The 23906-nt window shown below is 37.5% G+C and overlaps 1 protein-coding gene across 1 annotated transcript in view; it reads left to right on the forward strand.

Annotated features, from left to right (window-relative positions):
- Positions 1-1795: 1795 nt before the first annotated feature.
- LOC148956495 (uncharacterized) overlaps positions 1796-23906 on the forward strand; it is a 111952-nt gene continuing 89841 nt past the window's right edge. Inside the window, exons 1-2 of the mRNA XM_089091044.1 lie at positions 1796-1856; positions 9336-9473. Of these exons, the coding sequence (XP_088947170.1) occupies positions 1796-1856; positions 9336-9473 (199 nt within the window). The remainder of the gene's footprint in view (positions 1857-9335; positions 9474-23906) is intronic.

A 23906-nucleotide genomic window follows, 5' to 3' on the forward strand; every position in this document is an offset into this window, starting at 1 on the left:
TAAATATAATCATAATATTTTGATTTCACTTACGGGAGTATTTGTCAATGTGAAAGAAAAAGGGTAGGAAATAAAGTACCAACAACACTTCAAGCCAAACTTGGTGGCATATAACAATCTTTAGAACCAGTTCATCAATATGATAGGTCAGTTTTAGATGTTCAATAAAGCTCATGTACAAACACAAAAAATATCTACGATTTTAGTTCCAATATCCATTGATGCTAGAAAAGTCATATTGTCTAGATCCCATCGTAAATAAGTATCATTCTATTTCTTCAACCGTTCATCCAACAATACCTACTGTGCCCGCAAAAAACCTTCTCTTTTCTAAAAATGTCTTGAATACTGTATTTCTACCACACATAATACCTCCATCTGTCCGTTGTACACGTTGTGATACAAAGCAAGCCCCTTCGAGTAGGGACACATCAAATCACTTAACTAGTCTTTTCACGAGAACAAATGTAATGCACCCCCTATCTTACTTTTGGATCAACAACAAGCTGTATTTTTAGAGGTAAAAAAAACATTGACACACTGTTAAATATCAGCGGCTATGGAATAATGGATCCCCGAAAACATTACTCATTCTTTTTTTGAATTTCAAGTTATGCTTTTAACACGCAATAGTAAGTTTTGTGTGTTCTGTTGGTCAAACCTCATGACTCGACTGGAAGTTGTTTGGGGAAATATTAAGCCGTGGGAGGGGGGATGGTTGCCCTCCAAGCCCTTTTGACTATTAAATAGGGCACTAGCCCTCTCAATTACCAACCGACCGAACCGACGATACAACTCATAGAAATTAAAATTTCTGTCAGATGCACTTCGGGAAAACGCAACGTGTGTGTGTGTGTGGAGGGGGGGGGGTATCTACCTACTGATCACTTCGACTCTTGAAAAAACACTATAACTAACACCATAACTTAAAAAAGGTACTATAACTGGTTGCCCTCCGTGAGGTCTTTTTGAAGTTCTTATGAAATTTCTTTCTATAAGAAGTGCCCTGGTATAACAAAAAAAACAATATATTGTGCCCACATCGCTCTTTACTTAGGCATCGCTATCGCGCTGCCTAAGATATTTTGTCTTGAGATTTCAATTATACAGTACTGAAGTGCCGATTAGACCAGGTAAGCCCCCCTTCCCTATAATTCAGCCTATGGGCGCCCATGTCATTCATATAGGTCAGAAATTCCTCTAGTTCCCAACAAGTTGTGACACATGCATTATTTGTAAAATATGTGCTTAAGATTCATTTTTATTTTTCATTTTTATATAAAACGCTTCTCTTTTCTAAAAACGTCTTGATTACTGTATTTCTACCACATATAATACCTCCATTTGTTCGTTGTACACGTTGTGACACAAAGCAAGCCCCTTCGAGTAGGGACACATCAAATCACTTAACTAGTCTTTACACTAGAACAAATGTAATGCACCCCCTATCTTACTTTTGGATCAACAACAAGCTGTATTTTTAGAGGTAAAAAATCATTGACACACTGTCGAATATCAGCTGCTATGGATCCCCGAAAATATTGCTCATATCTTTTTTTGAATTTCAATTGGTGCTTGTAACACGCAATAGTAAGTTTTTTGTATTCTGTTGGTCTAGCCTCATGACTCTCAAACACTTTCCAACATAAATCACTCGGTGATGTTAATTTAGTTTTAGCATGAGCAAACACCTTCTAAGCCAGCAGGGTCAATAAACAAACGTCAAAAAATAAGATTTATTTGCGCATAGGACAATACGATTTAATATAATAGTATGATTTGAAATGAATCATACATGACAGGACACCAACAAAGCTTAAATACTGCTTTGACTACCTGCACAAAAGAAGTCATGAGTAAGACGCAAATTTGGGTCAATATCTACGAAATCATATTATTGAGTTAGGACAAAAGTGAATACACCATTCGATGCCTTTTTTTATGCTGATTACGAATCGATGCCTTTTTTTATGCTGATTACGAATATAATAAGCATTTCTATCGGAAATGAGTTTCAGCCCCCCCCCCCTATATAGGCCCATTCAGGGTTAGGTTAGGTATAGCCGATTTAGGGGGGGGGGCTGAAATTAATTTCCGATAGACATGCTTATTATATTCTTAATCATCATAAAAAAAGGCATCGAATGGTATATACACTTTATTCCTAACTCAATAATATGATTTCGTAGATATTGACCCAAATTTGATTGAAATCTTAGCTAGCTCTAACGAAGATTGAACTCTGGGTTGTTGAGTTTTCGTGACCTGATGGAATGACGGATTATATTATGACGCAATGCAAAAACGAGCCAAGTTGAAATTGTAGACTGGCCCAGTAAAAAAAAAAAAAATAAAAGTAAAAAAATCTCCCAAGTCGTAACTTATTTCAAAAACGAACAGAGTCTGAATTTATTGCAAGTTTGAGCTAAGTCATGATTTGATGTCAAGACAAGCTAAGTTTTGACTCAATGCAGAAACGATCCAGTACTTAATTCGTTCCAGAAGAGAGTCAAGCTTTGAAACGGCGAAAAGACTAACGAAGTTCTTACCCTATTGATGGACGAGCAAAATCCAAAAAGCATAATTTAATTTAGCTCGACGCTAATTTAATTAGACCTTAAGAACTAAGTCCTCTTCTTGTTGCAAAAACGAAACATGTCCTAACCTGGTACAAAAACGAACCGAGTCCAAACTGTCCTCTTCCCCCTCCCACTGTAAAGTTTTTCAACATAAGATTAGGTAGGTAGCACCCGATTTAATTGGAAACGCACAATAATTTTCATTCTGTGTGTTGGAGGCACAATACTGGTCCTACAACTGATTCAAATTCAATACTCTTTCCCTCATTACACTACCAATTTTTTAGCCGCCAGATAGGCATGATACACCATGTTTAAAGTGGAATCCACTGTACACCACAGTAGAGAGATAATACAATATCGACAAAGGCTATACTCTCCGTTAAAAAAAAGTGAAACACATTTAAAACCACAGAAGGTTCATACTTCGCCTTCGCGCACGCGCGATTCCGATGTACACATCACGAGAACCCTATGGAAAAACCTATCATTTTTTTTTTGTCCGACCACTAGCAACTAAACAAAGGCTGTGACGTATATTGCCAGGAACGATACGCGCGGTATCAAATGTGTATCATGTTTGAAAAAAGAAGACGCTACAGTTCTACACTACAGTGCTGTACACTGTAGCGAACATGACACGCATTTAATACTACGCCTATCGACCCTGGGCATATACGTCAGAACCTTAGTTCAGTTGCTACCTGGCATTCAATGGGAAAAAAACAGGTTTTTCCATAGGCTTATCATGATCTGTCAAAGTATGAATCTTGTGTGGTTTTAAATCTATGTCACATATTTTTAATGGAGAGTATAGCCTTTGTCGATACTGTATATTCTGTCTACTGCGGTGGAATCATGCACAGACTGTAAATTTGTATTTACTCAATAACCGAAGTAGGCCATTGGACTCTAAAGCACATATACTTCATCGCCTGATTTTATTAGACAAGTAGGCGCAGGGAGCCTGTTCCTCTTTTTAACCACAAGGTGTCAGAACCAGATGGTATGTATATGGTTTGAATATGTGGTGTTTAAGAGGATGCTCAGTACCAAAAGATACCTGAACCCCGAAGAGTCAGTTACACCCCATTCTCCAACACCAAGATCCTTGTTTCTTAGTTGATGTCTGTAAGAATTGTATGTTGTCTTGATGAAAACAAGTTTTGATGAGACATAGAGAAAAATTTAATTCGCATCTGGTGAAATAATGGTACACACATCTCTAGAAAAAATAATTTCTGTTGTTAAGATACATCAGAAGATTTTACTAACAAAAAATTATTCCTTAAAAACTTAGATTATTTTCTTAAAAAACATTAACTTAACTTTGATTAAAGGCAACAAAACAGAGCTTCGTTTATGCGAGACTTATGTGAGTTTTTAGTAGTAGAAGTAGTAGTAGAATAAGAAAGCGTGATTTTTTTCTTTTTCTATTCTATTTTAAATTATAATTATGCATAACCTTTCCTAGGTCCCTTCACACACCCAAGCAGAACCTCTACCAAAATTATTGTACTCAATACGATTAACTAAAAATCTTTTCCAGAAAATAAGGTTGTCAAAGAAAAGTAAACAACTCCATTAAACCAAAAATGAACAAAAATAGAATCAAATGATCTAACAAGCGTAAAGCTACCACATATTAGCATTAATAAATAAATGAAACCAAAAACAAACAGAAATTACAATAAATAACCGAGTCAAATTCAAAAAGAGAAGATATTAACATGAGTAGGGCTCACAGCCCCTATGCCTTCTCAAGGCCAGAACATAATTGGTACTTTAATGAAAAAAAAATGTTTTCACTTTTATCACTTTAATAAACCGAAAATGACTAAGATTTATATAAGCATATGCAAATTAAACTGACACTGCGCATTCATTAGAATTTGTTTTTCATCTTCTGGCCTTGAGAAGGCATAGGGGCTTTGAGCCCTACTCACGTTAATTTCTGCTCTTTTTGAGTTTGACTCGGTTACTTATTGTAATTTCTGTTCGTTTTGGGTTTCATTTATTTATTGAGGCTGATATGGTGTAGTTTTACGCTTGGTAGATCAATTGATTCTATTTTTGCTCACTTTTGGTTTAATGGAGAAAAAAAAAATTTCGTTAATTTCTGTTTGTTTTATATTGACATAGTCTTTTTCAGCGTAGTTGATTTCCAGATAGAAATTATGTTATGACATTTCCCCCACAGCCCTCAGGGCAAGGGTTTTAAGTTATGCCCTGGGGATATATAAGGTTTTTATAGAAAGCTTTGTCGTAGAACCTTAAAAAAGAGCTCATTCGATTGGAAATTCAAAGGGCTATTGCCCTTTTTTATTGTCGAAAGTGACTGGAGGGCAACTAACCCCCCTCTCACGCCCACCTTTTCCCCAAACACATCCAATCAAAATTTTGAGATAGCCATTTTGTTCAAAGTAGTTGAAAGATCTGGAAATTATGTCTTTGAGGATGGTACCCCCCCCCCACAGCCCTCAGGGCAAGGGTTGTAAGGTATGCCCTGGGGGCATATAAGGTTTTTATAGAAAGTGTTGTCATAGAAACTTCAAAAAATGCTAATTTGATTGGAATTGAAATGACGAGTGCCCTTTTTAATGATCGAAATTGATTGGAAGGCAACTAACACCCCTTCCTACCCACAATTTATCCAAACACACTAGCCGTTTTGTTCAAAGTAGCTGAAAGGTCCGTAAATTATATCTTTGAGGATGACACTCCCCCCACAGCCCTCAGGGTAAGGGTTATAAGTTATGCCCTTGGGGCATATAAGGTTTTTATTGGAAGGTTTATCGTAGAAACTTGAAAAAGGACTCATTTGATTGGAAATTCAAAGGGCTAGTGCCCTTTTTAATAGTTGAAAGTGATTGGAGGGAAACTGCCCCGGCTCACGCCAGCCTTTTCCCCATACACATCCAATAAAAATGTTTGGATAGCCATTTTGTTCAACGTAGTTAAAAGTTTTAGAAATTAGGTCTTTGAGGATAATAACCTCCTAAGAACCCTCGCAAGGTTTGTAAGTTATGCCCTGGGGGTATATAAGGTTTTTATAGATAGCGATGTTGCAGAAACTTCAAAAAAGGCTCATTCGATTGGAAATTAGAAGGGCTTGTGCCCTTTTCAATTATCAAAAGTGATTGGAGGATAACTAACACCCCTTTCACACCCACCATTCCCCAAACACATCCCATCAAAATTTTGAGATAGCGATTTTGCTCGACGAAGTTCAAACATCCGGAAATTATGTTTTTGAGGATGAAACTCTCCCCAAAACCCTTAAGGCAAGGATTGTAAGTTATGCCCTGGAGGCATATAAGTTTTTTTTTTATAGAAAGCTTTGTCGTAGAAACTTCAAAAAGGGCTCATTCGATTGGAAATTGAAAGGGCTAGAGCCCTTTTTAATTGTCGAAAGTGATAGGAGGGCAAGTAACCCCTCTCTCACGCCCACTGTTTCCCTAAACAAATCCAATCAAAATTTTGAGATAGCAATTTTGTTCAACGTTGTTGAAAGTTATCGAAATTAGGTGTTTGAGAATGACAACCACCCCCCCTCCTGCGCCCTCAGGGCAAGGGTTGTAAGTTATGCCCTGGGGACATATAAGGTTTTTATAGAAAGCGTTGTCGTAGAAACTCCAAAAGGGCCCATTCGATTGGAAATTGAAAGGGCTACTGCCTTTTTTAATAGTTGAAAGTGATTGGAGAGCAACTAACGCTCCTCTCACGCCCAACATTTTCCCAAACACATCCAATCAAAGTTTTGAGATAACAATTTTGTTCAACGTAGTTGAAAGTTCTGGAAATTAAGTATTTGAGGATGACAACCCCCTCACAGCCCTCAGGGCAAGGGTTGTAATTAATGAACTGGGGGCATATAAAGTGTTTATAGAAAGCGTTGTCGTAGAAACTCAAAAAGGGCTCATTCGATTGGAAATTGAAAGGGCTAGTGCCCTTTTCAATAGTCGAAAGTGATTGGAAGGCTTGACATTTTTATAGTATAGAGTGATATGGGTACAATATATTATTATTTTCTTTTTTTCAGACCAGGGAACTTTGTGTAGAAGGAATTGTTATAGAAACTTCGAAAAGGGCTCATTCAATTGAAAATAGAAAGGGCTAGTGTCCTTTTTAATAGTTGAAAGTGATTGGAGGGCAACTAATCCCCCTCCCACGCCCACTCTCCCATTTGCCCATTATGTTTAAAAACTAAATTTTGCCTTAAGATTAAATCAAAGTGCACTGTGTTAATGCTAATTCCCAATATGGCATCTCAGCAGTATCCCAAGAACCACAGTATCCCAAGTTTTCTATTTCAGGTCAACTAGAGGAGGTATGAAACAATAAACACTACTATTTGTGTCCAGATTTTTAAAAGGGTGTAGGTTGTTAAAAATTGCTGAAATTTTTTCTAGGGATCAAAACCCCTATGCCTTCCCGAGGCCAGAACCTAATTTGCAATTTACTTAGAAAAAAAAAATACATATGAATGTGGATTGTCAGTTTAATATACATATACTGATATTTATTAATCAAAATGTTAATATTATTTGATTTGTTTAAGTTATAAAAGTAAAAACATTTATATTTTTTTCAGTAAAGTGCACATTATTTTTTGGCCTTGGTAAGGAATAGGGGTTTTAAGCTCTACTCATGTTAATTTCTGCTCGTTTTGAGTTTGACTCAGTTATTTATTGTAATTTCTGTTCGTTTTGGGTTTCATTTATTTATCGATTCTTATTTGTGGTAGTTTCACGCTTGGTAGATTACTTGATTTATTTTTGCTCATTTTTGGTTTAATGGAGTTCTTTACTTTTCTTTAAAAACGTATTTTGTGGAAATAAGTTTTTTTTTAATTAATTTTAATTCAAAGGAGTCCCATCTGAAGTTTATACTGCCAACCATTCCATAAAAACCTTATATGCCCCAAGACTATTGATAAAATTGGAATAAAAATCTTTCTTGGTTCAAAAGTAGATTATATTGCCGTGGTTCAACTATTTACACTGTTTAGAAAGAAGAAGCAAAGGAAAAACTCCCAATTTCTTTAGCAATTTGGCAAGATAACCGTCACACCTCCTAAGCACTTTAAGATTTTAGTCAAATTTCTATCTGAAACTAGTGCCTGCCTGCTTAAATTCTATAAGGAAGCTTTCCAGTCGAAAGCAGAAACTTGGCTCAATGGAATAAAATCTTAGGTGCTTAGCTTCAGATAGTCCTCTCAGCCATACACTACGAAACTCTGCTATAACCAATGTATTATAGGCATTGGCTCAATTACTAGCAAAAACCATCCTTTTTGGCACCAGGTGAGAGCTTACTTATACTTTTAAAATGTAATGTCATATTCATCAATCCGACCCGAGGTCGATACTTTCCGTAGAAATCGTGGTTAGACCTTTTCCGTTTCCAGCGATATCTGAAGTCGACCAACTCAGAAAAAAATAGCACGACAAAACCACAGCGCTGCTCCTGCAATATAAATATAAGAAAAGGGATTGTGTTGCACAGAAGGGATTACGGTGGTTTTGGAAAGATCCTGAACCAATTTTTTCGAAGCGTTGAAGTAACATCTGAAAGAAGCAGGCATGTCTCAGGATTATAAGGTGCGAAGCAATAGTTTGTGTGATTTGTTAGAATGTATTGCATAAACAGTCTGTATTTATTGTTGGCAGTAAATTATAAAAGTTTCATGTTATTCTAGGTTCCTCTTGTTTTTCTTTTGAAAAAAATATCCGAATGAGGGGAGTTGCCCGCTTTCTGATGCATCGTCTACATCCTAGAGCATCACACCTTTCCCCTCGTGTGGTGCATTCTACCGCGCCCTGAAAAGTTCTATTTTGTTTTGCTACTTCCACCACTTATGGTGCACCTCTAGAATTCTACGCCTCATCGCGCCACGCAAGGTACTTCTACCATGGAAATACATCTGGCGCAATGTACACAGCAGTATGTCGCGTTGCGTCATGTCTACTTAAGTACTCATCACTGATGACGATAATATTCTTATCCAGTACTCCTGATGGAGATAAATCCACATTTAGACATTTTGACCTGTAGGTCTAGGAGCCTGATAGTATTCTACAAAACTGGGACCAAAGGGTTCCGATAACTCACACTGGTCTAAAGATTTTGAACGCATACAAACAGAGATCTATTCAAGCTGAAATGTAAATCAGATCAATCGCGATAGCTGTTACTCCACACAGCTCACATCCTGAATTAGTTTGTGTGTTTTGAGGATTTTGAAAAACGGAGATAGGATTCGTTCAATAGTATATCGAAACTTGTAGTTCTTTTTTTAGGGACGAAATTTGATTAGAAGCCAGAGACCCTTCAAAAGACCCTTTTGCTCTCGTGAACCCCGCAGCCGTCCAAAGTGTCAGATCAAAATGTTAAGATAGCCAATTTGCTTAGAATGTACAAATGAATATGCCCCGGGATTACAAATACCACGCAGTTCTAAGGGCATAGGCCATAATTTACACGAATTGTCCGTTTTCCATTGAGAGGTTTATGCCTTCTATTTATTGCTTCAAACGGCATAAAAATTGTTTTTGGGTATGAATTAGCTAAATATTTTTTGGTTAAGGAAGACTCGTCCCTGTGTTTTGAAGAATGAAACATCTACTAGCTACTTCATTTTTCCTGTTCACAGTTATCAGAAACTTCAAAAAAAAGAAGCAGAAAAAGATGCGTACTAATAACTTGCGAAGGCTTGTCAAACATGATTCTTTAAATTGTTCTTTATATTTTCAGGTTCAAAATTTTTGTGCAACCTTGTGATAGTACCAGTGAAAAACGAAAGTGGCGAGACATATGTTTTCATAATGAATCTAGAAGACGTGACAGAGCAAGATTGCTCCCCACCTTGCATCCCACAGAGGTTTCCTCGACGTAAATATTTTTTTTTCTTGTCTTGTATCAGTTAAATTTGGCATTGATTTTTAATTTTCTATATTTATAATTTGAAAAATTATGCTTTCAAACCCAGTTCTATGGGCATGAATTCTTACCCTAACACTCAAAATGAAGATCCCCTGACATATCCCGTAAAGATTTGTAACTATGCATCAAACAGTACTTTTCAAACAGTACTTTACTGAAGTTTTTGATTGTTTTGTTTTATGCATCAAACAGTTAATTGTAACGATACCGTATGTAAGGAACGCCACGGCTCAATAGTGACTAAAACTCTTAAAAAACGGAAATTTGAGATTAAATGTTACGTGAATGGAATTGAATTTTTATGCTTCCAGCTAAATAAGATTCATTAGGTTTTGTGTTACCCATCAAAAGCTTCAATCCTGAGAAAATTAACCTGATTCTCGAAAAATGGGGGAAATGTCACCTAAAAGCCAATAAATCTTGATCATAAGCCAATGAAAAGCACACCATAAGGTTTAGCGTTTCCGGAAATCCCATTGTAGAAGTTTCAAGCTCCCATTTGCAAAAATGTGGAATTTTGTATTTTTTTGCCAGAAGGAAGATCACGGATACGTGTTTATCTGTTTGTCCGTTTTTGTTTTTTTTTTTGTTTTTTTTTGTTTTTTTTTCACAGGGTTGATCTCATTGAACCAATAGTCCTACAATATCGAGAAAGGGCTCATTCGGACGGAGATTAACAGTCCTAGTGCCCTTTTTAAGTGACCAAAAAGATTGGAGGACAACTAGCCGTTCAAAAACTATACCTTTAGAGATAATTTGATCCCCCGCAGCCCCTGGGGATATTTTCAAAGTTTTAAAATTTATCTATTGTTTACGTATAGTATTTGTTATTCGGAAGTTTGTATACAGTTTTTGGGTGGACTCAGGTGTAGTGAGTTTTCTGCCGTGGGATTTTCCACGGGGAAAACTTTTCATGTCGAGGGAAATTTTCAGGGGGGGGGGGTGAAATTTTCATGGGAAATTTTAAACTGGGGAAATCTGCCAGAATTCCTATACGAAATTCTTTTTATTTGTCTTACATTTTCTTTGCCGACTCTATTTTACTAGTGGAGATGTCAGGGTTAATTGTTCACGGTATATTTTCACCAGGATTGAATTGTCTAGAGGATCTTTCCGTGGGATGGGGGGGGGAGCTTTTCCTTGGAGGTGGAGAAGGATTTCTCAGCATGACTTAAAAAACATTAGAAACTAAATTTTAAAAAATAAGTTTTTTTTCAACTGAAAGCAAGGAGCGACATTGAAACTTAAAATGAATATATAATTGTTGCGTATATGAAGGGGTTGCCCCCACTTTAACAGCTCGCTCTTTACCTTAAAGTTTGAATTTTGTCTCAATTCCTTAATAACGGCTCCTTAATCACAATATTCATTTAATTAGAACAGTACACAAAATTTTTAGAGTACTAAAAACTTCAGTGTGAAGACCAAAGTGCTGAGGAGGGGGCAACCCCCTTCATACACGTAGTAATTTGTGTTAGTTTGAAGTTTTAATGTTAGTCCTTACTAACAGTTGAAGAAACTTGTTCTTTTTAACTTTAATTATCTTAAACTAATCACTTCTCTATCATACATTTTTTTTTTTTTTATGTGAAGTATAATTCGAACTGAGGAAATAAAAATCACAGTTTGAATCTGCAATATTTGTCTATGTAGAACATAAGTTTCATTGACTTGATTATTTATTTAATTTATGCCGTCTTATTCATGTGTTCATTCATGGTATATTCTTCTCGTTTTAATTTAGCTTGTTTTCTGATTTTATCTCTCCTTGTTATAGATTTTTATATCGTTCTTTACTTTTTTAAACAGAATCTCAGGAATTCTTTTTTTTTACATTTAATCATCTTTAAAGCAGTTTCTTCTTATTCTGGCTTGAGAATTTTATTTTCCTTATTTTTGGAGAGAGATAGTTTCAGTTTTCCTGACCAGGGTCGATATTTATCCAGCCTTATTATGAACGCTTTGAGCGTCTTATGCTAAACAGAAGAGAAAAAAATAATAATAAAATCAGTGGTGTATTATGATCATCCAGGAAACACTAGTAGAAATCAATACAAAGAGTGAAAGCGGGATCGTAATCTAAAAAAGGAACTGTTGCACGGAGATAATACGAAATCGGCTGATCTGATTGTAGTATAGGTTTTAATCAAGACTAGAGTTTACTTTCGGAATTGTGATTTTACCGTTCCTATCAAGTGTAACATTTAATAGACAGTAAAACATAAAATATCTTTTTAAAATCGGGAAAATAGTATAATTTATACAAACTTAGCTTTTTTCTTACTTTGATATAGTCGGTGCTTAAACGAGTAAAAGGCTTATTCATTCAAGTAGCTAAAAAATTTACTTACTAAATTGGGACCAAATAGGAATAACAGCTGTATGAGGGATTAACCATTGCAGCAAATATAAATTCTTTCGACACAACACGTAATCGTAATATACCTAATAGATACCTTAGAGTCTAAGTTATCTCTTAGACATCTTGTGGTCTAAGGATTAGACCTCAAGATGCCTGCTTACTTACTTAGACTTATGTACTTCATCCCAGGATGGTGCATAAGGTAACAGCTATGCCAATATGCACAGAAAGCGACAACCAATAAAGATAGGGCAGCATCTGAATTGAACTTGTGGTTGACCCGTATGGCGCGTTTACCTTAGCTGTTTTATTAAGGATTTATCAATACTTGATGCTGTAACAAGTTTCTTTCTAGATGCATTTTAATTGCTTCTTCAAACACTTTGTGGTAACAAACTCGGCGTGGTGACACGGTGAGGAGCGATTCGGCCGAATAGTAACCGAAACCATAAAGATATAAAATTTTGATAAGAATAGGTGCATCAGAAGAATTTGCTGTTTGTATCCAATTTTCAAAAAGGGGAATTCCCCGTAAGAAGTCAAGGAATCGTACTGAAAATCACACCATCAGAATCAGCGTATAAGAGAACCCTTCCAGCCAGCTCAACCTTAAGCCAACTTAAGTGATTCGCTTAGGCTTGAGAAGATGTATTAGTCCCCGTCCGTTGCTGCTCCTAGGACCTCTACTTTCAATTATTTAAAGAATATGGAAACTGCAACTTGGAATATTACAATGTTAAAAAACTTCTATCGTATCTATATTTTCACTGACAGATTCAGACACTTCGAAACCTACTTATTAGGAGTTTCATAAACCTATATCCCAAGGATAGGAAACATGAAAGAAAGTGATATAGCATATTAACATAAGTTAATAAGTCAATATGTTAATTTTTAGATAGCCATTTTGTTCAGCGTAGTTTATTTCCAGATAGAAAATACATTTTTGAGGAGGACACTCCCCCACAACCCTCAGGGCAAGGGTTTTAAGTTATGCCCTGGGGGCATATAATGTTTTTATAGAAGGCTTTGTCGTAGAAACTTCAAAAAAGGCTCTTTCGAGTTGAAATTCAAAAGGCTAGTGCCCTTTTTAATAGTCGAAAGTGATTGGAGGGCAACTAACCCCCCCCCCTCCACGCCCATCATTTTCCCATACACATCCAATCAAATTTTGAGATAGCCATTTTGTTCAGCGTAGTTAATAACCAGATAGAAAATATGTTTTTGAGGAGGAAACTCGCCCACAGCCCTCAAGGCAATGGTTTTATGTTATGCCCTGGGGGCAGGTTTTTAAAGAATGCGTTGTCGTAGAAACTTCAAAAGAAACTTATTCGATTGGAAATTCAAAGGGCTAGTGCCCTTTTTAATAGTCAAAAGTGATTGGAGGGCAACTAGACCCCCCCCCCAAAGCATATCATTTCCCCATTCCGCCATTTAACATAAGTTGGGCGCAAAACCCCTATGTCTTCCCAAGGCCAGAACAAAATTTGCACTTTACTGAAGAAACATCAATGTTTTTACTTTTATAGCTATAATAAATCAAATAATATTAACATTTCGATTACTAAATATCAGTATATGTATATTAAACTGACAATGCACATTCGTTTGTATTTTTTCAGTAAAGTGCAAATTTTGTTCTAGCCTTGGGAAGGAATAGGGGTTTGCACCCAACTTATGTTAATTTCTGCTCGTTTTGAGTTTGACTCGGTTAATTATTGTAATTTCTGTTCGTTTTGGGTTTCGTTTTTTTATTGATGCTGATTTGTGGTAGTTTCACGCTTGGTAGATTATTTAATTTTGTTTTTGCTTATTTTTTGCTTAATGGAGTTCTTTACTTTTCTTTGAAAAACTTGTTTTGCGGAAAAAGTTTTTTAAATTAATTTCTGTTTGTTTTATACTGACATAGTCTTTTCAGGGAAAAAGAAAATAATGCTTTGAATATTTTCATTTTTTAAGACTTTATAGTTTAGCCTGCTATTTCTATGCTGGAGAAGAATTTTCAGCAATTTTTAACAGCATAGACTCGTTTAAAAATCTAGATACAAATAGTACTATTTAATTTAGTTTCATACCTCCTATAGTTAACCTGAAATGGAAAACTTGATACCATTCGCAAAAAAAAATCTGTTTACTTTCTTTGATAGCTCGGATACACTTACGTTTTTTTTATTTGGTTAAATTTTAAGAGCATAATTGGGAGGGTTTGGGTGGGAGGGATAACGTGGGAGGGGGGTTGTGGAAGGGGGATTAGTCGCCCTCAAATCACTTTCGACTATTAAAAAGGGCACCAGCCCTTTCTATTTTCAATCGAATGTACCCTTTTCGAATTTCTGACGACAACTCCTTCGATACGAAGTGCCCTGGTCTAAACAACAACAACAAATAATCCATTACACCCACTTCGATCTTTACTATGAAAATCTCAAGCCTTCCAATCACTTTCGACTATTAAAAAGGGCACTAGGCCTTTCGATTTCCAATCGAATGAGCCCTTTTGGAAGCGACAATGCTTTCTATAAACACCTTATATGCCCACAGGGCATAAATTACAACCCTTACTCTAAGGGCCGTTAGGGTGGTTGTCATCCTCTATGACCGAATTTCCAGAACTTTCAACTACGTTAAACAACATGGCTATCTCAAAATTTTGATTGGATGTGTTTGGGGAAATGGTGGGCGTGAGAGAGGCGGTAGTCGCTCTCCAATCACTTTCGCCTATTAAAAATGGCCATCGCCCTTTCAGCTTCCAATCAAATGAGCCCTTTTCAAGTTTCGACGACTAAACTTTCAATAAAAACCTTATATGCCCCAAGGGCATAACTTACAACCCTTGCCCTGAGTGCTGAGGGGGGGTGTCATTCTCAAATACCTAATTTCCAGAGCTTTCTACTACGTTGAACAAAATGGCTATCTGAAAATTTTGATTGGATGTGTTTGGAGGAATGGTGGGTGTAAGAGGGGGGTTAGTTACCCTCCAAACACTTTCGACTATTAAAAAGTGCATTAGCCCTCTCAATTTCAAATTGAATGAGCCCCTTTTGAAGTTTTAAGACAACTCTATCTATAAAAATCTTATATGCCCTCAGAGCAGAACTTAGAACCTTTGCCCTTGGGGCTCTTGGGGTTTGTCATCCTTAAATACATAATTTCCAGAACTTTGAACTACGTTGAACAAAATGACTATCTCTAAACTTTGATTGAATGTTTTTGGGGCAATGGAGGGCGTAAGAGGGGGGGGGATAATTACTCTCCACTCACTATCGACTATTAAAAAGGGCAATTTCAATTTCCAATCAAATGAGCCCTTTTTGAAATTTCTATAACAACTTTTTATATAAACTTTATATTCCCCCAGCACATAACTTACAACCCTTGCACTGAGGGCTCTGAGGGAGTTAGCATCCTAAAAGACCTAATTTCAAGAACTTTCATCTACGTTGAACAAAATGTATATCTCAAAATTTTGATTGGATGTGTTTGGGAAAAAGGTGGGCTTGAGAGGGGCGTTAATGGCTCTCCAATCACTTTCAACAATTACAAAAGGCACTAGCCCTTTCAATTTCCAATTGAATGAGCCCTTTTGAAGTTTCTACGCTTTCAATAAAAACCTTATACGCCCCCAGGGCATAACTTACAACCCTTGCCCTGAGGACTGTGGGAAGGGGGAGGGGGAGGAGTTGTCATCCTTAAAGACCTATTATCCAAAACTTTCAACTACGTTGAATAAAATGGCTATCTAAAATATTGATTGGATGTGTTTGGAGAAAAGATGGGCGTGAGATGGGGGGGGGGGGTAGTTGCCTTCAAATCACTTTCGACTATTAAAAAGGGCATTATCCCATTGAATTTCCAATCAAATGAGCCCTTTTTCAAGTTTCTACGACAAAGATTTCAATAAAAACCTTATATGCCCCCAGGGCATAACTTATAACCCTGGTCCTCAAGACTGTGGGGGGAGTGTCTTGCTCAAAGGTGTAATTTCCTGAACTTTGAACTGCATGGAACAAAATGGCTGTCTGAAAATCTTTATTGGATGTGTTTGGGGAAATTGTGGAGGTGGAAGGGGTGTTAGTTGCTTTCCAACCACTTTTGACTATTAAAAAGGGCACTAGTCATTTCAATTTCCAATCGAATGAGCTCATTCGATTGGAAATTCAAAGGGCTAGTGCCCTTTTTAATTGTCGAAAGTGATTGGAAGGCAACTAGCCCACTTCCCACGCCCATCATTCCCCCAAACACATCCAATAAAAATTTTGAGGTAGCCATTTTGTTCAGCGTAGTTGATTTCCGGATAGAAAATATATTTTGAGAACCCTCCCCCACAACCCTCAGGGCAAGGATTATAAGTTATACCCTGGGGCCATATAAGGTTTTTTATTGAAATCTTTGTCGTAGAAACTTGAAAAAGGGCTCATTCGATTTGATATTCAAAGGGCTAGTACCCCTTTTAATAGTCGAAAGTGACTTGAGGGCACCAAACCCCCCTCTCACACCCAACTTTTCCCCAAACACATCCTATCCAAATTTTTAGATAGCCATTTTATTCAACGTAGTTGAAAGTTTTGGAAATTAGGTCCTTAAGGATGACAACCCCTCCCCCCACAGCCCTCAGGGCAGGGGTTGTAAGTTATGCCCTGGAGGCATATAAAGTTTTTATTGATAGTGTTGTCTTAGAAACTTCAAAAGGGCTCATTCAATTGGAAATTGAAAGGGCTAGTGCCTTTTTTAATAGTTGAAAGTGATTGGATAGCGAGTAACGCCCCTCTCACGCCCACCATTTTCCCAATTATATCGAATTAAAATTTTGAGATATCCATTTTGTTCAACGTAGTTCAAAGTTCTGGAAATTAGGTCTTTTAGGATGATAACCCCCTCAGAGCCCTCAGTGCAATGGTTGTAAGTATGCCCTGGGGTATATAAAGTTTTTATTGAAAGCGTTGTCGTAGAAACTTAAAAAGGGCTCATTCAATTGGAAATTAGAAGGGCTAGTGCCTTTTTAATAGTTGAAAATGATTGGATAGCGACTAACGCCCCTCTCACGCCCACCATTTTCCGAAACATATCCAATCAAAATTTTGAGATATTAATTTTGTTCAGTGTAGTTGTACGTTTTGGAAATTAGGTCTTTTAGGATGATAACCCCCTCAGAGCCCTCAGTACTACGGTTGTAAGTTATGCCCTGGGGGCATATAAGGTTTATATAAAAACTTGTTGTGTAAATCATAGGCAGCACGATCGCGCTGCCTAAGTAAAGAACGGGGACACTCGACAACAAGACAAGAAACGGGGACTAAGTAAAGAGGAGGACACTCCCCCACAACCCTCAGGGCAAGGGTTTTAAGTTATGCCCTAGGGGCATATAAGAACAATGTTGGCACAATGTATTATTTATTAATTTCTTCCTTTAGAGCAGGGCCCTTCGTATCGAAGAAGTTTTCGAGAATGAGCACTTTCCGTAGAAACTTCGAAAAGGGCTCATTCAATTGAAAAATTGAGAGGCTTTTTTCTTTTCTAATAGTCGAAAATGATTAGAAAGCAACTATCGCCCCGTCGACTCCCATCAGTTCCCAAAACCCATCCAATCAAAATTTTTAGATAGCCATTTTGTTCAGCGTAGTTGATTTATAGAGAGAAATTATGTTTTGAGGACAGTCCCCCACAGCCCTTTGGGCAAGGGTTGTAAGTTATGCTCTGGGGGCATATAAGGATTTTTATAGAAGGCGTTGTCATAGAAACTTTAAAAAAGGCTCATTCGATTGGAAATTCAAAGGGCTAGTGCCCTTTTGAATAGTCGAAGGTGATTAGAGGGCAACTAACCTGCCTCTCACGCCCACTTTTTCCCCAAACACATCTAATCAAAATTTTGAGATAGCCATTTTATTCAACGTAGTCAAAAGGGGTCATTGAATTGGAAATTGAAAGGACTAGTGCCTTTTTTAATAGTTGAAAGAGATTGGACAGCGTCTAACTCCCCTTTCACACCCACCATTTTCCCAAACACATCCAATCAAAATTTTTAGATATCCATTTTCTTCAACGTAGTTGAAAGTTCTTGAAATTAGGTCTTTTAGGATGGTAATCCCCTCAGAGCCCTCAGTGCAACGGTTGTAAGTTATGCCCAGGGGACATATAAAGTGTATATAGAAAGTTGTTATAGAAATTTCAAAAAGGGCTCATTTGACTGGAAATTGAAATTGCCCTTTTTAATATTCAAAAGTGAGTGGGGAGTAATTAACCCCCCTCTTACGCCCACCATTTCGCCAAAAAACATTCAATCAAAGTTTAGAGACAGCCATTTTTTCAACGTAGTTGAAAGTTCTGGAAATTATGCATTTAAGGATGACAAACCCCCCAGAACTTCAAGAGCAAAGGTTGCAAGTTCTGCCCTGGGGGCATATAAGGTTTTTATAGATAGAGTTGTCGTAAAACTTCAAAAGGGGCTCATTCAATTCGAAATTGAGAGGGCTAGTGCCCTTTGTAATAGTCAAAAGTGATTGGAGGGTAACTAACCCTCCTCTCATGCCCACCGCTTCTCCAAATACATCCAATCAAAATTTTCAGACACCCATTTTGTTCAACGTAGTAGAAAGTTCTGGAAATTAGGCCTTTGAGAATGACACCCCCCCCCAGCTCTCAGGGAAAGGGTTGTAATTTATGCCGTGGGGGTATATAAGATTTTATTGAAAGTTTTTCCGTAGAATAGGTGAAAGCGATTCGAGAGCGACTACAGCCCGCCCCTCTCACGCCCACCATTTCCCCAAACTTATTCAATCAAAATTTTGAGATAGCCATGTTGTTTAACGTAGTTGAAAGTTCTGGAAATTCAGTCTTGGAGGATGACAACCACCCTGACAGACCTTAGGGTAAGGGTTGTAATTTATGCCCTGGGGGTATATAAGGTGTTTATAGAAAGCGTTGTCGTTTCCAAAAGGGCTCATTCGATTGGAAATTGAAAGGCCTAGTGCCCTTTTAATAGTCGAAAGTGAGTGGAAGGCTTGACATTTTTATAGTAAAGATCGAAGTGGGTATAACGTATTATTTTTTGTTGTTGTTGTTGTTTAGACCATTGCACTTCGTATCGAATGAGTTGTCGCGGGAACTTGGAAAAGGGCTCATTCGATTGAAAATAGAAAGGACTGATACCCTTTTTAACATTCGAAAGTGATTTGAGGGCAACTAATCCTCTCACGCCTACCATTTCCCCAAATTTATTCAATCAAAATTTTGAGATAGCCATGTTGTTTAACGTAGCTGAAAGTTCTAGAAATTCGGTCTTGGAGGATGGCAACCACCCTAACATACCTTAGAGTAAGGGTTGTAATTTATGCCCTGGGGGCATATAAGGTGCTTATAGAAAGCGTTGTCGTTTCCAAAAGGGCTCATTCGATTGGAAATTGAAAGGCCTAGTGCCCTTTTAATAGTCAAAAGTGAGTGGAAGGCTTGACATTTTTATAGTAAATATCGAAGTGGGTATAATGTATTATTTTTTGTTGTTGTTGTTGTTTAGACCAGGGCACTTCGTATCGAATGAGTTGTCGCGGGAACTTGGAAAAGGGCTCATTCGATTGAAAATAGAAAGGACTGATACCCTTTTTAACAGTCGAAAGTGATTTGAGGGCAACTAATCCCCCTTCCACTACCAGCCATCCAACCTCAACCCAGCCATTTCTGCTCTTAAAAATCAATCAAATTAAAATAGCGTAAGTGCATCCAAGCTATCAAAGAAAGTAAACAGATTTTTTTGCGAATGGTATCAAGTTTTCCATTTCAGGTCAACTAGAGGAGGTATGAAACTAAATTAAACAGTACTATTTGTGTCTAGATTTTTAAAAGGATGTATGTTGTTAAAAATTGCTGAAAATGTTTCTCATACATATAGCAGGCCAAGCTATAAAGTCTAAGAAAACGAAAAGATTTAAAGTATTATTTTGTTTTTTCCTGAAAAGACTATGTCAATATAAAACGAACAGAAATTAATTTAAAAACTTTTTCCACAAAATAACTTTTTCAAAGAAAAGTAAAGAACTCCATTAAACAAAAATGAGTAAAAATAAAATCAAATAATCTACCAAGTAATGAAACTACCACAAGTCAGCATCGATAAATAAATGGAACATGGCCCGATTACATCGGCCTTGGGAAGGCATAGGGGTAAAGAACAATTTGGGCACCATTCGTAAAGTGCATGTGTAATGTGTAAAGTGCAATGTGTAGTGCAATGTGTAAAGTGCAATGTGTAAAAGTAAAAACATTTATATTATTTTCAGGAAAGTGCAAATTATGTTCTGGCCTTGGGAAGGCATAGGGGGTTTTGAGCACAACTTATGTTAATTTCTGCTCTTTTTGAGTTTGACTCGGTTATTTATTGTAATTTCTGTTCGTTTTGGGTTTCATTTATTTGTCGATGCTGATTTGTGGTAGTTTCACGCTTTGTAGATTATTTAATTTTATTTTTGCTTATTTTTTGTTTAATAGAGTTCTTTACTTTCCTTTAAAAAACCTATTTTGTGAAAAAAAGGATTTAAATTAATTTCTCTTCGTTTTATATTGACATAGTCCTTTCAGGGAAAAAGAAAATAACACTTTAAATCTTTTAGTTTTTTAAGACTTTCTAGCTTGGCCTGCTATTTGTAAGCTGGAGAAAAATTTTCAGCAATTTTTAACAAGATACACCCTTTTAAAAATCTGGACACAAATAGTAGTGTTTAATTTAGTTTCATACCTCCTCTAGTTTACCTGAAATGGAAAACTTGATACCATTCGCAAAAAAATCTATTTGCTTTCTTTGATTGCTTGGATACACTTACGCTATTTTGATTTGGTTAAATTTTAAGAGCAGAAGCAGCCCCGAAAGTTTGAACATAATACCCTCAGTGGTTCTTGAGGTACTGCTGAGATGCCTAATTGGGAATTAGCATTAACACAGTGCATTTTGATTTAGTCTTATGGCAACATTTAGTTTTTAAACATAAAGTCAAATGGCAGCGTGGGCGTGGGAGGGGGTTTAGTTTCCCTCCAATCGCTTTCGACTATTAAAACAGGCATCAGCCCTTTCTATTTTCAATCGAATGAGCCCTTTTCGAAGTTTCTACGACAGCTACTTCGATACAAAGTGCCCTGGTCTAAACAACAGCAACAACAACAAAAAAATAATACATTATACACACATCGATCTTTACTATAAAAATGTCAAGCCTTCCAGTCACTTCCGACTATTAAAAAGGGCACTAGGCCTTTCGATTTCCAATAGAGTGAGCCCTTTCTGAGTTTCTACGACAACACTTGCTATAAACACTTTATATGCCCCCAGGGCATATTTACAACCCTTACCCTAAGGACTGTGAGGGTAGTTCTCATCCTCTAAGACCTAATTTCCAGAACTTTCAACTACGTTAAACAAAATGACTATCTCAAAATTTAGATTGGATGTGCCTGGGAAAATGGTGAGCGTGAGAGGGGTGTTAGTCTTTCTCCAATCACTTTCAACTATAAAAAAGGAGAAGCCGTTTCAATTTTCAATCAAATGAGCCCTTTTGAAGTTTCTACGACAACGCTTTCAATTAGAACCGTATATGCCCCCAGGGGATAACTTACAACCCTCGCCCTGAGGGCGGGCGGGTTGTCATCCTCAAACACCTAATTTTCAGATATTTTTACTACGTTGAACAAAATGGTTATCTGAAAATTTCGATTGGATGTGTTTGGGGGAATGGTGGGCGTGAGAGGGGGGTTAATTACTCTCCACTCCCTTTCGACTATTAAAAAGGGCAATTTCAATTTCCAATCAAATGAGCTTCTTTTGAATTTTCTACAACAACTTTCTATATAAACTTTATTTGCCCCCAGGGCATAACTTACAACCCTTGCACTGACGGCTCTGATGGGGTTATCGTCCTAAATTCCTAATTTTCCTAATTCCTAATTAAAGACCTAATTTCCAGAACTTTCGACTACGTTGAACAAAATGGATATCTCAAAATTTTGATTGGAAGTGTTTGGGGAAAAGGTGGGCGAGAGAGGGGGGCTAGTTCCCCTCAAATCACTTTCGACTGTTAAAAAGGGCACCAGACCTCTGAATTTCCAATCGAATGAGCCCTTTTTCAAGTTTCTACGACAGAAGTTTCAATAAAAACTTATATGCCCCCAGGCCATAACTTATAACCCTTGCCCTGAAGACTGTGAGGGGAGTGTCCTGCTCAAAGGTATAATTTCCGGAACTTTGAACTGCGTGGAACAAAATGGCTATCTCAAATTTTTGATTGGAGGTGTTTGGGGAAATAGTGGGCGTGAAAGGGGTGTTAGTTGCCCTCCAATTACTTTTGACTATCAAAAAGGGCATTAGCCCTTTGAATTTCCAATCGAATGAGCCTTTTTGAAGTTTCTACGACAACGCCTTCTACAAAAACCTTATATGCCCCCAGGGCATAACTTAAAACCCTTGCCCTAAGGGTTGTGGGGGTTGTGTCCTCCTCAAAAACATATTTTCTATGTGAAAAGCAACTAGGCTGAATAAAATGGCTATCTCAAAATTTTGATTGGATGTGTTTGGGGGAATGATGGGCGTGGGGGGGGGGGGGGTTAGTTGCCATCAAATCACTTTTGACTATTAAAAAGGGCACTATCCCTTTGAATTTCCAATCGAATGAGCCTTTTTTGAAGTTTCTACGACAACGCCTCCTATAAAAACCTTATATGCCCCCAGGGCATAACTTAAAACCCTTGCCCTGAGGGTTGTTGGGGATTGTCCTCCTCAAAAACATATTTTCAATGTGGAAATCAACTACGCTGAACAAAATGGCTATCTCAAAATTTGGATTGGATGTGTTTGGGGGAATGATGGGCGTGGGGGGGGGGCTAATTGCCCTCCAATCACTTTCGACTAATAAGAAGGTCATTAGCCCTTTGAATTTCCAATCTAATGAGCCTTTTTTGAAGTTTCTACGACAACGCCTTCTATAAAAACCTTATATGCCCCCAGGGCATAACTTAAAACCATTGCCCTAAGGGTTGCGGGGAGTGTCCTCCTCAAAAACATATTTTCAATTTGGAAATCATCTACGCTGAAAAAAATGGTTATCTCAAAATTTTGATTGGAAGTGTTTGGGGGAATAAGGGGCGTGGAGGGGGGGGCTAGTTGCCCTCAAATCACTTTTGACTATTAAAAAGGGCACTAGCCCTTTGAATTTCCAATCGAATGATCCTTTTATGAAGTTTCTACGACAACGCCTTCTATAATACCTTATATGCCCCCAGGGCATAACTTACAACCCTTGCCGTGAAGGCTGTGGGGGAGTGTCATCCTCAAAAAAATAATTTCTATCTGGAAATCAACTACGCTGAACAAAATGGATATCTCAAAATTTTGATTGGATGTGTTTGGGGGAATGATGGGCGGGGGGGGGGGGCTAGTTGCCTACTAATCACTTTCAACTATTAAAAAGGGCACTAGCCCTTTGAATTTCCAATCGAATGAGCCTTTTTTTAAGTTTCTATGAGAATGCCTTCTATAAAAACCTTATATGCCCCCAGGGCATAACTTACAACCCTTGCCCTGAAGGCTGTGGGGGAGTTTCCTCCCCAAAAACATAATTTCTATCTGGAAATCAACTACGCTAAACAAAATGGCTATCACAAAATTTTGATTTGATGTGTTTCGGAAAATGGTGGGCGTGGAAGGGGTGTTAGTTTCCTTCCAATCACTTTTGACGATTAAAAAGGGCACAAACCACTCCAATTTCCAGTTGAATGAGCCCTTTTCGAAGTTTCTATGACACGAAGTGCCTTGCTGTATAAATGATACATTGTGCCAACACTGTTCTTATATGCCCTCAGGGCATAACTTAAAACCCTTGCCCCGAGGGTTGTGGGGGAGTGTCATCCTCAAAAACACGTTTTCTATCTTTAAATCAACTACGCTGAACTAAATAGCTATTTCAAAATTTTAATTACATGGGTTTGGGAGAATGATGGGCGTGGGGGGGGGGGGGCTAGTTGCCCACCAAACACTTTCGACAAAT

This window comes from Artemia sp. Qi Xiang Cuo, chromosome 1 (genome assembly GCF_049724085.1).
Source record: "Artemia sp. Qi Xiang Cuo chromosome 1, ASM4972408v1, whole genome shotgun sequence".
In the NCBI taxonomy this organism is placed as follows: Eukaryota; Metazoa; Arthropoda; class Branchiopoda; order Anostraca; family Artemiidae; genus Artemia; species Artemia sp. Qi Xiang Cuo.